General features: G+C 36.1%; 1 protein-coding gene across 1 annotated transcript in view; it reads left to right on the top strand.

Annotated features, from left to right (window-relative positions):
- ADAM32 (ADAM metallopeptidase domain 32) overlaps positions 1–17413 on the top strand; it is a 119834-nt gene that overhangs the window by 101180 nt on the left and 1241 nt on the right. The window contains exons 17-18 of the mRNA XM_087813622.1: positions 181–264; positions 17249–17342. Of these exons, the coding sequence (XP_087669748.1) occupies positions 181–264; positions 17249–17342 (178 nt within the window). The remainder of the gene's footprint in view (positions 1–180; positions 265–17248; positions 17343–17413) is intronic.

Here is a 17413-nt window from a genome sequence, read left to right on the forward strand (position 1 = left end):
AAAATAATTTGAATTATATGAAAATGAAAATACAATATATAAAAATTTGTGGGATACAGCAAAAGCAGTACTTAAATGGATATTTATTGCATTGAATGGTTATGATCGTATGTTATAAAATTACTGATTAAAATGTTAAAATAGCTGAACTTCTCTGACTTGGAAATTTTTTTTCATTAGATTTGTGTAAATCGTTTATGTGTAGACATAGGCTCTTTTCAGAGCCAGTTTCTTCGGTGTTCAGCAAAGTGCAAAGGACATGGAGTAAGTAAGCAAGCACATGATAGATGTTTCCCCAAACCACGTTAATCTTCGACACTTTTCAGCATCACTCATTAATTTATTCGACATTTATTGGGTTCCTACTATATGCTAGTGTTGGGTTGCATCCTCCTGCAGAGCTTCCTGAATATAATCTGAAACTGGCCCCTGTATGTGGAAAGCAGAGAGAGACTGAAGGAAAAGGTAGTCCATTCTAGTTGGTAGGTGGCAGGTTTAATTAACAAGAGAATTTACAGGCTTGACTTGGGAAGCCACAAGATAAGTAGTTTTCTGCACCAGCCCACCAGAATTTTAGAGGCCCTAATTAGGTTCAGTGACATATACAGGGGGCTTTATCTGGGTTTAGTCATATACCTAGTTCAAATAGTCTAATCACCACATTTCTATCTCAAGATTGTTATAGCTTCTAGCACAGAGATAGCAAACAGAGCACAGATTCCAAGTAAAGTCTGGAGGAGGTGGGAGCCTCAAATTTCCAAGATCAGCTTGCAGGTCAGACCAGTGGTCACGTCTTCTTGATGACCTCTCCCAGCAACTAGGCCCTGCTGTAATAAGTTTCAGAATAGAGCTGAATTGGGTTACTAAATTTGTAGCCCTAGTTAATTATAGCGACTGTTGTGTGGGAACTACACCCAGCTGTGTGTCGTCAGGCCTATTTCTCAGCTCTTTTGCCTGGTAAGGGAACAGACCAGGCCACAGAGGTGGCAAGACTCTTTGTTTGAGGTCCCAAAGCAGGCAGACCTGAACCCTGTCAAGTTCCCTGGTAATACTGCACCACTTTCTTGGCTCTGAAATCAGCAAAGCCACTGGTTGAGACAACTACTTGGGCAGTGCAGGTAGGAACTTTGACTACCAAGCTCCAAGCACTGGTTGTTGCAAGTCCCTCCTGCTTTCTCCATCAAAATGAGAATCCCAGTGGGCAAGCCCCACAGATTTTCCCCCGATCCCTGTGAGGCAGAATCAAAGTGTGGACTCCCAGGAGGTGACTCACAATGCTGGGGGATCTGCATGTCCACCCTGAGCTCTCTTTCCCCAGTGGAGGAACTGTAGGCTCAGTGTGGTGTCTTGCTGGCCTGGGGAAGGGGCAGTATGGTCAGTGTAATGCTACTCTTACCCTCTCTCAGTCTGTCTCAGTCTAGGTGGTGCATGGGTCTGCTTTAGTCTCACCCTCATGTTCCAGGATTCTCTCATTGCTGTCTTGTCCATAAATAGATGTTAGTTTTTCTTCTTCTGAGAGGGTGAAAACTTGGAAACAACCTACGTCATCACCTTGGTGACATCACTTTCCTCTATTTTTTTCTTAATCTAGCTGAAGATCTTTTAATTTGTTTATCTTTACAAAAAATTTTTTCTGAGTTTCATTGATCTTTTTCTTCATTTTTTGGTCCTTATTTATTTCACTATGATCTTTGTAACTGCCTTTCTTTCGCTAATTTTGGCCTTACTTTTCTTTTTCTAGTTCCATTAGATGTAGATTGCTTATTTGAAATTATCTATTTTCTTTATATGTGAATTTATTATTATAAACTACCTCTAAGAACTACTTTTGCAGCATCCCAGTATTTTTGCTGTTTTGTTTTTATTTTGATGTGTTTTAGATATTTAAAAAATTTTTCTTTTTAATTTCTTCTTTGGCCCACTGATTGTTCAGAGTGTGTTGTTTAATTTTTATGTGTTTGTGAGTTTTTCATCTTTCCTCTAGTTGGTTTGTAATTTCATATTATTTTGGCCAAATAGATACTTGGTATGTTTTCAGTCTTCTTAAGTTTGCTAAGATTTCTTCTGTGGCCTGTAATATGACCTGTCTCCTTGGTAATGTTGCATATGAACTTGAGAATGTATATTTTGCCGATGTTTGATGAAATGTTCTATATATATGTTATGTCCAGTTGATTTAAAGTGTGGTTCAAGCCCAACATTTCCTTGTGATTTTTCTGTCTGGATTTTCTATCCATTGTTAAAAGTGGTGTATTGAAGTGTCCCACATTTATTGTATTGCTCTCAATTTCTTCCTTCAGATTTGTTAGTATTTGCTTGATATTCTAGGTGGTCGAGTTGGGTGTGTATATTATGATTGTTATGTCTTTTTATTTTTTATTTATTTTTTAAATATATCTTTATTGATTTAAGAGAGAGGAAAGGAGAGGGAGAGAGAGAGATAGAAACATCAATGATTAGAGAATCATTGATCGGCTGTCTAGCCTGCAACCCAGGCATGTGCCCTGACCTGGAATCGAACCCTGATCGCCTAGATCCTAGGTCCATGTCCAACCGCTGAGCCACGCCCGGCCGGGCTGTTATGTCTTTTTAAAGTGTTGACCGTTTATCATTATATAATGACATTCTTTTTGTCTTGTTACTATTTTTGTCTTAAAGTCTATTTTATCTTATATAAGGATAGCTATTCCATCTTTCTTTTAGTTTCTACTTTCATGGAATATTTTTAATCTCTATTTTGAGCCTATGTGTGCTGTTAAAACTGAAGTCAATCTCTTAAAGGCAGAATTCAGTTGGGTCTTGCTTTTTTATCCACTCATTTTATCCATCGATTCTGTGTTTTTATAGGTTAGTTAATATCATTCATATTTAGAGTAATTGTTGATATGTAAGGACTTATTAATGCCATATCTTTAATTGCTTTCTGGCTGTTTTTTAGTTACCTCATTCTTTTCCCCCTTTTTTTCTATCTTTGTGAATTGGTGATTTTCTATGGTATATACTTTGATTCCCCCCTCAGTCTACTATAGTTTTTGCTTCAAGGTTACCATTAGTTTACATAAAACATCTTATAGATAAAACAGTCCATATTAAGCTAATTGCAATTCATCTTCAATCCCATACAAAAGCTCTACCCATTTTCTACCTCCTGTTTGGTTTTTGATGTCACAATATACCTCTTTTAATACTGTGCATTTATTAGCAAATTATCGTAGCTATAATTTGTTTTAATAATCTTTTCCTTTAACCTGTATACTAATGTTAAGTGGTTAATTCACAATCACATTACAGATTTAGAGTTTTCTCAGTCTGTGTATTTAGTTTTACCAGTGTGTTATATACTTTTGTATGTTTTAATGTTGATGATTATTATCTTTTCATTTCAGATGAAAGAACTCCTTTCAGCATTTCTTATAAGGCAGGGCTAGTGGGGAGGAATTCCCTCAGTTTTTATTTGTCTGGGAAAGTTTCTATTTCTTCTTCATTTCTGAAGGATTATTTTCCTGGGTAGAGTATTCTTGACTCACTTTTTTTCCAACATGTTAAATACGTTATTCCACTCTCTCCTGGCCTTTGGGATGGTTGCTTTGTAGATTAAAATTGTTTTTCATTTTGCTATTATTTAGAATTTTCTTTTTGTCTTTAATTTCTATGTGTGCCATTTTAATATGTCTTAGAGAAGGCCATTTTACATTGAGATAATGGGGTGATGTTTAGCTTTTGTGAGTTTGGATGTCCAAGTCTCTCCCCATGTTGGGGAAGTTCTCAACTGTTATTTCTTCAAATAGATTTTATGCCCCTTTTCTTCTCTATTTTTCTTCTAGTGCTATAATTATTCTAATATCTATATGTTTGATAGTTTCCCCTAGATCACATATACTTTCTTTGCTCTTATTCTTTTTTCCTGTCTTCCCTGGTTTCTATTATCCAGATCACCAATTCTGTCTTCTGTTGGGTCTATTCTGCTATAGATGTTTTCTATTACATATTTTCTAATCATTAATTCACCTCTAAAGTTTCTTTATGGTTCTTATTTATGATTTATATTTCTTTGTTAAATTTTTCATTTTGTTCATGAGATTTCCCTATTTTGTTGAATTGTATTTCTGTGTTTCTTGTAGCTTGCCAAGTTTCTAAAAACAGCCATTTTGAAATTTTTATCAGCTAAATTGCTGAATTCTGCATCTTTGAGTTTGGTTACTCTGGAGTATTATTGTTATCTTTTGGTGATGACTTGTTTCCTTGATTCTCCATTTTTCTTGGAATTTTGAATTGCTGTTTTCACATTTGAAGTAGTAGTAACTTCCTCAAATCTTGACTAGTTGTCTTCAGGTGGGAGAAATTTTTTATGAATCTTATTTATGTTTGGGTCTTTCTCCAGCCTTGTGTGGGTAGACTGGCTCCACAATTCTTGCTCCCTCTTGTGGCAGAATTCTTCAGTTTGTATGTCTTCTCTGGTTTTTACAACTGAAACAACTGGCTGCTGGAAAACTCTCTTGTTTTCCAGAAGGCGGCTACAGCTCAAGTTTGTGCTTTCTCCCTTGCCCAAGTACCCTGGCTTGATTTTCTGAGGGGAATGCCTGCCTACTGAGCTTGCTCTTGCTGCTCAACTGAGGTGTGCACAGGAGTAGGCCACAAAATGGGAAAAATTATGGGTTTAGCACTTGAGGTATTTGGAGTGCTCAGAGGTCAGGTGGGGGGATCCCTGATTTAAGTTTTTGCAGCTGCTCATGGGCAGCCTTTTTGCTGAAATACTGAAAACATTCAGCAAGAACTGTGTCTCTTCGATGCCCTTTGAATCTTATCTGACTCTTTTCTGACCATGGAGGTCCTGTCTCAATACTCTGGATGCTGCAGTAGAGGAACAGGTTTCTCCGGCTGTATGAATACAGCTAGTTAGCTGGGACTGATTCACTTCCCCTACAGGAGAAGCCACCACTGGCTAGTTCCACCCTGTGCTTGGGAGAGGTGACACTGGCAAAATTACTCTTACCCTCTCCAATGTGTTCCAAACAGTTATGTTACTCTGAAAGAATGCAGGAATGTATTCTTCAAAAGGTTGAACTTCTGCAAGACTTTTGTGTCCATAGTTTTCTGTTGTCCAATCAGAACTCTCCAGGTTTTCTTCAGATGCAGCCAAGAGGGACTGAGGTCTATTCACTGATTCCTGGTGGTTCCACAGCCTATACTGAAGCCTGTTACCTAATGCACAGGTGGGAAAGACTTCCCCAGGGTCCGTTGGTGTATTGTGCTCAGTTACACAATTCTCACAAAAGCACTTTTGTTCATGGATGGATGCCAAATATAGTTGTTAAAAAGACGTGGGGTGGGATGAAGGAGGGATGTCTTCTGCTACCATGATGCTGTTGTCACTCCCAAAGCCAGTTTTATTTCTTCCTTCATAATTTGTATGGCTTTTATTTTCTTGTCTTCCAGTATGATGTTGAAAAGGAACAGTGAGAGGGGACTTCCTTGTGTTATTCCTGATCTTAGTGGGAAAACGTCTAATCTCACCATTAGGTATAATGTTATCTGTAGAGTTATTTTTAATGATCTTGGTTAGGATTTTTGCATCTATATTCATCAGAGATATTGGTCTGTTTCTTTTTTGTGTGTGTTATCCTTGCCAGGTTTGTGTATCAAGATTATGTTGGCCTCATAACATGTTAGAAAGTATTGCCTTTTCTTCAATTTTTTTTGGAAGAGTTTGAGAAGGACAGGTATCAGGTCTTCTTTGAATGTTTGGTAGAATTCACCAGTGAACCCATCTGGTCCTGAACTTTTACTTTTGGGGAGGTTTTCGATGTTTGTTTCAGTTTCCTCACTGTGTGGATTGGTCTCTTTGCATTTCCCAGTTCTTTGTAGTTCACTCTAGGGAGGTTATATATTTCTAGGAACTTATCTATTTCTTCTAGGTCATTGATTTGGTAGCATATAGTTTTCATAATATTCTAGTATGATCTTTTGCATTTTTGTGATGTCTGTGATAACTTCTCATCTTTCCTTTCTGATTTTTTAAATTTCAGTCTTTTCTCTTTTTTCCTTAGTGAATCTAGACAGAGGTTTGTCAATATTAATCTTTTCAAATGACCAGCTCTTTGTTGCATTAATTTTTTATATAGTCTTTTTGTTCTCTATTTCATTGAATCATACTCTAATTTTATGATATCTTTTCTTCTGACTTTGGGCTGCACTTCTTCCTTTTCTAGTTCTTTAAGATGTAATGTTAGGTGGTTTACTTGGGATTTTTCTTGTTTCTTGAGATAGACCTGTAATGATATAATCTTCTCTCTTATTACTGCTTTCGCTGCATCCCGAATGGTTTGATATGTCATATTTTCATTATCATTAGTCTCTCTCTATCTTTTTAAAAAAATAGTTTTTTATTGATTTTAGAGAGAGAGGAAGGGAGATGGATAAAGAGATAGAAACTGAGAGAGAAACATGGATTGGCTGCCTCCACGTCCCCTACTGGGGATTGAGCCTGCAACCGAGCATGTGATCTGAGCGGGAATCGAATCAGCGAACTCTTATTTCATGGGTTGATGCACTAAGCTACACCATCTGGGCTCTATATACCTTTGGATCTCACCTTTTCTTTCTTCTTTGACCCAGTCATTTTTTAGTAGCATGTTGTTTAATTTCCACATATTTGTTTTTTCACTTCCTTTTTGCAGTTGACTTCTCTTCTCTTCTCTTCTCTTCTCTTCTCTTCTCTTCTCTTCTCTTCTCTTCTCTTCTCTTCTCTTCTCTTCTCTTCTCTTCTCTTCTCTTCTCTTCTCTTCTCTTCTCCTCTCCTCTCCCCTCCCCTCCCCTCCCCTCCCCTCCCCTCCCCTCCCCTCCCCTCCCCTCCCCTCTCTCTCCCCCCTTCCTCCCTCCTTCCCCCCTCTCTTCCTCCCTCCCTCCTTCCTTTCTTCCTTCTTTCCTTCTTTCTTTTTAAAACATGTTTTTATGAATTTCAGTGTGAGAGGAAAGGAGAGGGAGAGAGAGAGAGAGAACATCCATGAGAGAGAAATACAGATCAGCTGCCTCCTACAAGTCTCCTACTGGGAATTGAGATGGAAAACTGAGCATGTGCCCTGACCAGGAATTGAACCAACAACCTTTCTGTGCATGGAATGTTGCTCAACCAACTTAGCCACGCTGGCCAGAGCTGATTTCTAATTTCAAAGCATTGTGGTCAGAGAATAAGCTTGGTATGATTTTAATCTCCTTAATTTGGTGAGACCATTTTTATGACCCATCATGTGGCCTATTTTGAGAAGGTTCCATGTGCTCTAGAGAATAATGTATAATCTAGTGTTCTGGGATGAAAGGCTCCATAAATGTCAATTATGTCCATTTGGTGTAATGTGTCATCTAAGGTTGATTTTTTTAATTGATTTTCTGATTGAATGATCTATCTATAGCTGTCAATGTGGTATTTAGGTCCCCTACTATGCTTGTGTTTTTGTCAGTTTCTCCCTTTAGTTCTGTTAGTAGTTGCTTTATATATTTCGATGATCCCTGCTTGGTTGTATACATAATGAGAAGTGTTATGTCTTCTTGATGTAGTGTCCCCTTTGTCATTATAAAATGCCCATCTTTGTCTATTGCTATGTTTTTTATTTTGAAATCTATTTTGTTAGGTATGAGTATGGCTTCACCTGCTTTTTTGTGGATGCCATTTACTTGGGGAATCATTTTTTACCCTTTCACTTTAAGTCTCTATTTGCTACTAAGATGTGTTTCCTGAATGCAGCATATTGTTGAGTTTTGTTTTTTGATCCAACCCGTTACTCTGCACCTTTTAATAGATGAGATCACTTCATTTATATTTAGCGTGATTATTGATATAAGAGGATTTCCTATATTCATTTTATCTTTTATTTTCTGGTGGCTGTCTCCATTGTTTCTTTTTCCATGTGTTTCTGTCTGTCATTTTAATTTGGTTGTATTCTATATTTCCCCCCTCCATTTTCTCTTTTTTTGTTATATTTCTTAGTCCTAGATATTTTTATGTTCACCATTAGGTTTATGCAGAAGCAGGTTTCATATATATAGTAGTTCTTTTTCTTATGACTGCACCTTATCTCCATTCACCTGTGCAGATTCAGTCTTTTATACCCCTCCCTTATATGTTTTCATAGTCACAAATTACTTTTTTAATGCTGTGAGTTTATTTCAGTGGCTCTTTTTTTCTTTTTTAAAAATGTTTTTATCTCCTTTAACTTTTATGTTATATCTAAGATTTTGATATCCTATTCTGAACAAGGGTTGTGATTTCGGGATCTGTCTGTTAGTCATCTTGCTCATAGTTTTCTGTCTTTTTGTTTGAGGTAGAAGAACACCCTTCAGAATTTCCTGTAATGCAGCTCTTGTGGTGGTAAATTCCCTCAGCTTCTGTATGTCTGGAAAAGTCCAAATCTTTCATACTTAAAGGATAACTTTGCTGGATGTATTATTCTTGGCAAGTGATTTCTCTCATTCAATAATTTGAATATTTATTTCCACCCTTTCCTAGTTTGTAGGGCTTCTGCTGAAAAATCCAATGATAATCTAATGAGACTTCATTTATTGATTACTGTCTCCTTTTCCCTGACTTTCTTGAGAATTATTTTGTTGTTGTTAATTTTTGACAGTTTTAATGTGCCTTGGAGAAGGCTCTTTTGGATTGAGATAATTAGGTGTTCTATTAGCTTCTAGTATCCAAGAATTCAGTATTTTTCAAAGCTTTGGGAAATTTTCATCAATTATTTGTTTGTGTAGGATATCTGTTTCCTTCCTTTTGGTATACCCACTATTCTTATATTGCTCCTTCAGATAATTCTCATAGAGTTCTAATCTTTTTCTCTAATTCTCTCTCTCCTTCCACTTCAGTCATTTCTAGATTTCTATCTTCTGTGTTGCTAATTCTTTCCTCCATCTGGTCTGCTATTTTCCAAGCTTGCTAGTTCATTCTTTTTCTCTTTTATTGAGTTCTTCAGCTCCAGAATTTCTGTGTTGTATTTAAAAAAAAAATTTTAGTCTCTAATGAAGTACTACTTTTGTTCATTGATTTTATTTCTAAGTTTGTTGAATTTCCTTTTTGCATTATCTTGGATGTTGTTGAGATTTTCATAACAGCAATCTTGAATCCTGTCATTTAAGTCACATATTTCCATGTCCTTACATTTATTTTCTGAGATTTGTAATGTTCTTTCTGAATTCCATTGTTATCTTGGTTGTTTATTGTGCTTGATGGATTATTTCTCTGCCTAGACATTTGTGAAAATGAAAACTTTTTTTTTTAATGATAGGAAGCTGTTTTTTAAAAAAATTTTATTGTATTTTTCTGAAGGCTGCTTCTGAATAGAACTTTAAATGATAGATAGAGGTCTTTCTCTTGTTTTCCTGTGGGTAGTGTAGAAGTACAAGTTTTTATTTCTCTTACCTGCACTGCTGGGGTTTCTGGTATCTATTTCTGTAGGGAAGTGTCTCCTCCACAGTGGGAAATGCTCTGTATTCCCCTGGAGGTGGGTGTCTCCTCCACAACCTGGTTGCCTCAGTCTTAAAGCAGCACTGCTGTGGATTGAAAGGGATGGGCTATGGATTCCCTGTGTGCTCCCAGTTCTGCTCTCCTGTTGCTAGAAGCTGCCCACAGAGCTGCTCCAAGCTGACCCACCTGCTTCCACTAAGCTGCACAGCAATGGGTAGGGGATGAGTTCAGGAAATTGGGTTTGCACGTCCGTGGCTCTTATCTTACTCGTGGACTTAGTCCCAATAAGTATAGAACATTTAGGCTGGAAAGGGGTTTTATTTTTCAGCTCTCTTATGATTTACCAAGAGAGTGTCTTTGCTGCCTGGTGAAAGCACAGGGGAATGACGTTGGTGGATGCCCTGCCTGCAGAATCCTTTTTCAGTGGCGGTGGGCTTTGAATCACTGTGATATTTCTGCATCGTTTCTCTCCCCCTGCCTGTGGGTCCAGTCTTAATATGTGCCAGCCACTGACTGCTGTCACTGCGCCTAGGTCTGTCTGCCCAGTGGAGGCTGCACTGCAGCCCTTCCCCACTCGTGTCTGTGGCCTGTGTAGAGCACAGGGCCGCGTGCGGGTTGTCTTGTCCTTCTCCGTGTCCTTGTCCGCTGCTCACTCAGATACACACTCCTTCAGGTGCCTCTGAGCATGTTTCAGACATGTTTGTGTCTTGAGCAGGAAATTTTTTGTTGAATTGTAGCTGTCTAGGTAGTTGTGACTCCAAGGGGAAAGACTTGGAGGTCCTCTCATGCCCCCATGCTGCTGACATCACTCCTCATGGCATACTCTTTTAATACAAAGCATTTTGACTCCTAAGAATTTTTCCATGTTTTAAACTATGCCTAATAATCATGATAGGAAGTGATACTATATAACTTCATAGATATTTTTACCATTCCCATATGTTAAATATCATATAATATTTGATTCTTCCTTATTAAAATTTGCTTTGATGAACAAATCTGTATGTTAGTGTTTGTAAGCATTCTTGTTTTTTTTTCTGTAGGGTAGATTCCAGAAGTGGAATTATAGATTGTAAGGGGGTAATACCCTTTAAGACATTCACCTAAAAATTTTAAATGCTTTCCAGAAAGGTTTAGAAGTTTACTCAATGGAAATAAACACATGGGTATGCCTCTTTTAACTCTTCCTCTTGTCTAAGTACTATTTTGTTTTTAATATTTGCCAAGTTGATACATGAGAGAAAGTTTCTCCTCTGTTTTAATCAAATCTCCTTTGACTCTTGGTGAGTTTGAACATATTTTCATATGTTGATCAAAAATTATCTATTTCTGCCTCTTGCCCATTGGGCTTCTAAGTTCCATGTGTGTGGTGTCTAAGATGAAGTGCTATGCATATTATTCATTTGTCAGATATGTGTAATGGCTGTTTTATTTTATTGATCAATTTCACATCAGTAAAATATTGTTTTATGTTTTATAGCATTTAACAAAAATCAGTTAAGTATAATATTTGATATGTTACATTTTCTAATTATTCTGTCTTGGATTATTTATTCAAGTCTTTATTACTGTTTTCAGCAAAGTTTGTGGTTTTCTTCACATGATGTTGCATATTCTTTGTTAAAATTATTTCTGCCTATTCCGTAGTTTTGTTGCCTGTGTGATTAGGGCTTCTTCATCACTACATTCAATGTGTAGAAAAATTAATAACATTTGCATATTTATTCTATTCAGGCAGCTAACTAAAGTATATAAAAATATTGAGCATTTTGGTAAACAATCATTTCTAACAATAAAATTACCCATTTATTTTTACTAGCTGTACTTCCAATCATTTAAGTTGCTGTATTATATTGACTAGATCTTAAAGGAAAAAAAAATGGTGATTTTCTAGCTACTTTGACAGTAAGACATCCTTGCCCCAGACACAAAGAAAATGTCTCAGATTCTTTTTAAATTATCTAACCCTCTTTGTAGAATGAACCACTATGAAGAACTCTGGCACTTTTGAAAAATGACTAGTATTCAAGACCATAAGTACCTCTTTAGGGGTTCACACTATATATATTTTCACATGAGGTCTTGAGGTATAGCAGAGAAACACTGAGGACACTCTCTGTTTTTGTAAAAAAGCAGAAGAATTACTTTGTCTTCAAAAGTTCACAGATATTTGGGGTATGGAAGAATATGTGGATCTTGAATTACACTCTTGCCATAGACAAGTGGAAAACTGAAAAGAAATGTTAGAAACAAGTTTTCAGATATTAGACAATAAGCAGCATAGAAGTTTGTTCCCTGAGAGAAGGGAAACAAGGGAGATGTGCCCTGTGATTGCCCTGGCTTTAGTCTTGTTGTTGGTTTTTGGACTGCAGTGCCATGGATGGGATCCAGGTCGAGCATTGTAGGCTCATAAGGTTGAGGAGACAGAGATGGAGTTAAGAGGGATAAAGGTGATGGAATTTTGAGGCAGAGTTCCAGAGAAGAAGCAGTAATATGCAGGAAGAGTTTCTGAAATTTACACAGAGATCCTCATAGGTCTATTGATGAATATTAAACCTCCCAAACAAGGGAAGGAATGAGAACTGTAAGCTGAACAGTTATCAGTGTTTACAGAAGGCCAGGAGATATTTGAGTTATGATCAGTTGGAGGGAAGAGATTTTGTGAAAACCTGGATTACTCACTAGAGACTCCGGGAGAGTCACACTTTACTGGTAGTACTAAACTTGCCCTAGGGAAAAGGGCATTCTAAATCTTCCCTGTCAGAGTTTAAAAACAAACCTTGATCAAGCTGTTCTGCAAATAACTTACCTGCCTTCCAGTTCAAAGTATAGCAGTCTTAAAGGACAATGACCAAATGCAGACATCCCAACAGAATAGTCTCAGTATCCAGCATGAAGTGTAAAAGGTAACAAATGCAGAGAATAATTATGGGACTTATACCCTGAGAAATAATTAGGAAATAGAAATAAACTCTGAAATGTTAGAAATTATACAATTAGCTGATAGGCATGTTAAAAACTATCATAAATATTCTCATGGATTTAAAAGAATATTACAATAAGGAGAAATGGAAGATATTAAATGAGACACATGGAATTTCTACAAATGGGAAAATACTGTAACTGAAATAAATTCTGCCAATGAAATTAACAACATAAAAGACACAGCAGAAGATAATGTCAGTGAACTTAAAGATAGAATAATAGAAACTATACAAACTGAAGCAAAAAGATAAAAAAGATTGAAATATGAACCAGTGACTCAGAAGATGCTATGAAATGGTTCAGCATATGTGTAATTTGAGTTATAGAAGGAGAAGAGAAAGAGGGGAGGCTGGAAAATTTTGAAATAATTTTCAAAATTTGATAAAAAGTATACACTCAAGAGTTTCAAGAATTTCAATAAATCTCAAGCCAGAGTAACACAAAGAAACACACATGAAGGCACATTATAATGAAGTTGCTGAAAACCATCAATGAAGAGGACATTTTAAACGTGGCCAGAGAAGAAAGACACAATATATCCAGAGGAACAATGATAAGAATGACTTCAGACTTTGTATCAGAAAATATGTAAGACACAAAACAATTAAGTGACATAATTTAAATGTGAGAAAAAACTGTATTTAGTATTCTATATCTAATAAAAATCAGAAACTAAGGATAGAAAAGACTTTTTAAAATTATATGAATCTGAGAGAATTTATTGCTAGAAGATATAGTAAAGGAAATATTAAACTATATTCAGGTGGGAGGAAAATAAGGTCAGATGGAAATATGAATACACCAAGCAATGAAGAGGGTGGGAAATTTTACATATGTGGATATATATAAAATACTATATTTCATTTAAATGTTTTTTAAAAAGACATTTGAGCCCAACTAGTGTGGCTTTGTGGTTGAGCATTGGCCCATGAACCAGGAGGTCACCAGTTCGATTCCCATTTATGGCACATGCCTGGGTCATGGGAGTGTGCAGGAGGCAGCCAGTGAGTGATGTTTGTCTCTCATTGAAGCTTGTCTCTCTCCCTCTCCCTTCCTCTCTCTCTAAAGATAAATAAAAATGTATTTCAAAAACACAATTGACTGTTTAATATAATCACTATAGTAATATACTATGCCATTTATAACATACTTAGTTTGTTGTTTTGTTGTTGTTAATGTTCAATTTTATGGATATTATACAATTTATTGATCCATTCTTCTGTTGATGATAATTTGATTATTTCAAATTTTGGCTATTTTGAATAAAGCTACTATGAATTTTTCTTTATTGTGATAAAAAACATTACATAAAAATTGCCATCTTAACCATTGTTAAGTGTACAGTTCAGTAGTGTTACATATATTTACATTGTTGTGTAACAGATCTCCAGAATTTTTTCATCTTGCAAATCTGAAACTCTAATACTCATTAAACATCAAGTCTTCTTTCATTCTGACAGCTCCTGCAAACCACCATTCTATTACAGAAAAGTGACTGATTGTTACCAGAAGGGAGGGGGTTGGGGAACTGGGTGAAAAAGATGAGGAGATTAAGAAGTGAAAATTAGTAGTTAAAAAATAGTGATGCATATGGAATATAGTGTATAATACTGTAGTAACTATTTTTGGTGCCAGGTGGGTACTGGAAATATCAGGGGGACACTTTATAAAATTTATGACTGTCTAACCACTATGCTGTACATCTGAAACTAATAAAAAATAATATTTAATGTAAACTGTAACTGAAAAATGAAATAAGGAAGAATAAAACCCCAAAAATGATAGTAATTTATCATTTTGGCTAAAATCAGATTTAATCATATAAGTGTACAAAATTTAATACTAGCCCCATTTGACAGATGGGAAACATGTTAAAAAACCCCACCATTCTATTTCCTGTTTCTATGAACTTGACTACTTTAGATACCTCATATAAATCGAATAGTACAGTATTTGTCTTTTAGTGATGGCTAATTCCACTTAGCATAATGTCTTCAACGTTGTTTCATGTTGTATGAGGTGACAGAATTTCCTTTTTTTATAAGGTTGGCTGATATTTCCTTGTATGTATAAAGCATATTTTAATACAGTCATCTTCTGATGGTATTTGGGCTTTTTCTACCTCTTGGTTCTTGTGAATAATGCTGCTAGCAAAACGGGAATGCAAGTATCACTTCCAGACTCTGCTTTCAATTCTGTTGTATATGTACCCAGAAGTGGGGTTGCTGGATCTTATGGTAGTTATATTTTTAATTTTTTGAATTATTTTCATACTGTTTTCCATTACAGTTGTATTATTTTACAATCCTATCAACAGTGCTCAAGTGTTACAAGTTCTCCACATCCTTGCCAACACTTGTTATTTTGTGATTTTTTTTTTTTACATAGGAGTCATCTTAATGGGTGAAGGTATTATGACTATGATTTTCATTTACATTTCCCTTGTGATTAGTGACACTGAGCATGTGTTCATATCCTTGTTGGCCATTTGTATATCATTTTTTGAGAAATGTGTATCGAGTTCTCTTCCCATTCTTAAACAGGTTCTTTGATTTTGTTGTTGTTGAGTTGTATATTCTTTGTGTATTCTGGATCTTAAACCTTTATCAGATATAGGATTGCAAGTCTTTTCTCTTGTTTGCTAGGGTGCCTTTTCACTTTGTTAATTGTGTCCTTTGATGCATAAAAGTTTTTGAGGTTGTTGTAGACCCATTTGTCTCTTTTTACTTTTGTTTCCTGGGCTTTTAGTGTCATATTCAAGAAATTGTGAAGTCCAGTGCCATGAAGATTTCCCACTATGTTTTCTTCTGGGAGTTTTATATTCTTAGAGCTTACTTTTAGGTCTTTAATTCAATTTGAGTTAAGTGATGTATATGGTGTGAGATAAGGGAAATTTATTCTTTGGCATTGGATATCCAGTTTTCCCAGCACCATTTGCTGACGAGACAGGCTTTCCATTCCCCATTGAGTTGTCTTGGTATCCTTGTCAAAGATCATCTCGGCATATCTGCAATATACCATATTATATTAATACATATTATATTTATCATATATCATATCATATTATTATATTATTACTATACTATTCAGTTATTGTTATAACAATAAAAAATGGAAATAAGGGAAAATTCTTTCTTATAGTATAATCAGGATAGAAGGAATAAATAATGGAGTTAAATAATTATCAATGGATTCTAAAATTAGTGGGTGAAAGTTTTATGAAGTCCCAGATACTTACATAATTGTACAAGTATGTCTTCACAAATTAGTTATTAATTACAATGGACCTATAGCAACTTACAGTGGAAAAACTTGAAAGAGAGCACCTTAACCAAGTGATCCAAAAGTAACAATATAATATTAGGATAAACTAACAATATGTGTCCTCTAGAAGGACAACATCACTTCTGTGGAGTATTACAGAGTAAAAGTAAACACACACACACACACACACACACAGTATGGAGGTTGTATGATAGAAGCTGGGGATACCTAGAACAGAGTATTTTCCCCCTATACATTTAAGACTTGGAACAGAGAAATTAGACTCATGTTCTTAAACTGAGATCTTAGAAACTGAACGATATTTTATATTATTTTGAGAAGTAGCATAGCACAGTGGTCAAGGGCAGGGCTTCTGAAACCCGACTGCTTGGGTTTAAATCCTGGCTCAATCATTTACTAACTGTGTGGCTTTTTATTTTGTTTTTTATTTAATCCTCACCTGAGGGTATTTTTTTCCATTGCTTTTCAGAGAGAGTGGAAGGGAAGGTGGAAGAGAGGGAGGGAGGGAAGGAGGGAGAGAGAGAGAAAGAGAGAGAGAAACATCGATGCCAGAGAGACACATCAATTGGTTGCCTCCCACATGTGCCCTGACCAGGGCCAGGGATTGAACCTGCAACTGAGGTATTTGCCCTTGGCAGGAATCAAACCTGAGACCCTTCAGTCCACAGACCAAGGTTGTAAGCACTGAGCCAAACCGGTTAGGGCAGCTTGTGGCTTTTGCAAGTTAAATATCTATGCCTCAGTTTCTTCATCTGTAAAGTAGGAATAATAATAGTTCTAACCTCAGGGCTGTTGTGAGGATTTAATGAGTAAATCCATATAGTGTCAGAATAGAGACTCACACAGTAGACCTCATGAAGGTGTTTGCTATTATTTAGTAATGATTAATAACAGAAACCATCATTTCCTAATGTTATTCTATATCTAAGTATATGATGCCCGCTTGTAATACAAAAATCCTTTGCTTAAAAATCAAACAAAAGCAAACAAAATAAAACTTGATAATGGTCAAGGCAGTGTTATGCTCCTCAGTGTTTAACGACCACTCCTGGGGGAGGCTAAAGTCCTCTTTTGTAAGAGCAAATACTTCAGGTTACCACAGGAGGACACTGATCTTGGAGATAGAAGAGATGTGTATAATCAGCTCTGGGAACTGGTACCAGCTGGCCTCCTGTGCACCACTGGAAGTGTCTCATTTTCAATGGAACTTAAGTATGTGTTTTTGAAATTGCACAGTAAAATTTCAGTCGAACATTTGAAGGTGTTAAATTTTCTTAATGCAAATATTGTGAGCCTTAATTCATGGCTTTATTTAGCTGTCGTGTGTATGTGTGTCTCTCTGTATGTGCATGCTTTTTAGGCAAAGAAATCAGGCATTTGATTTATAGGCTTATTTCTCTAAATAAACAAAATTACACTAGATAAAAATACAAAAGTAAGCTGGATGATCCATCTGATAATTTTACTGTTTGTGAGAAAATATTTTTACATGATCATTTAAATTTTTAAAAATGATCCTAGGTATGCTCATCTTTGTCGGTATGCCATTGTGATCCTGGCTGGAGTGGTCCAGATTGCAGTCGGAGTTCCAGGGAAGCTCACAGAACAACACCTGGCAAGTATCTATCTCTTTACATATCCAGTTAATAAAATTCTCAAATAGCTAATCTTGCCCAAAACAAAGCT

The sequence above is a fragment of the Miniopterus natalensis genome, chromosome 2 (assembly GCF_054644295.1).
Source record: "Miniopterus natalensis isolate mMinNat1 chromosome 2, mMinNat1.hap1, whole genome shotgun sequence".
Classification (NCBI taxonomy): domain Eukaryota; kingdom Metazoa; phylum Chordata; class Mammalia; order Chiroptera; family Miniopteridae; genus Miniopterus; species Miniopterus natalensis.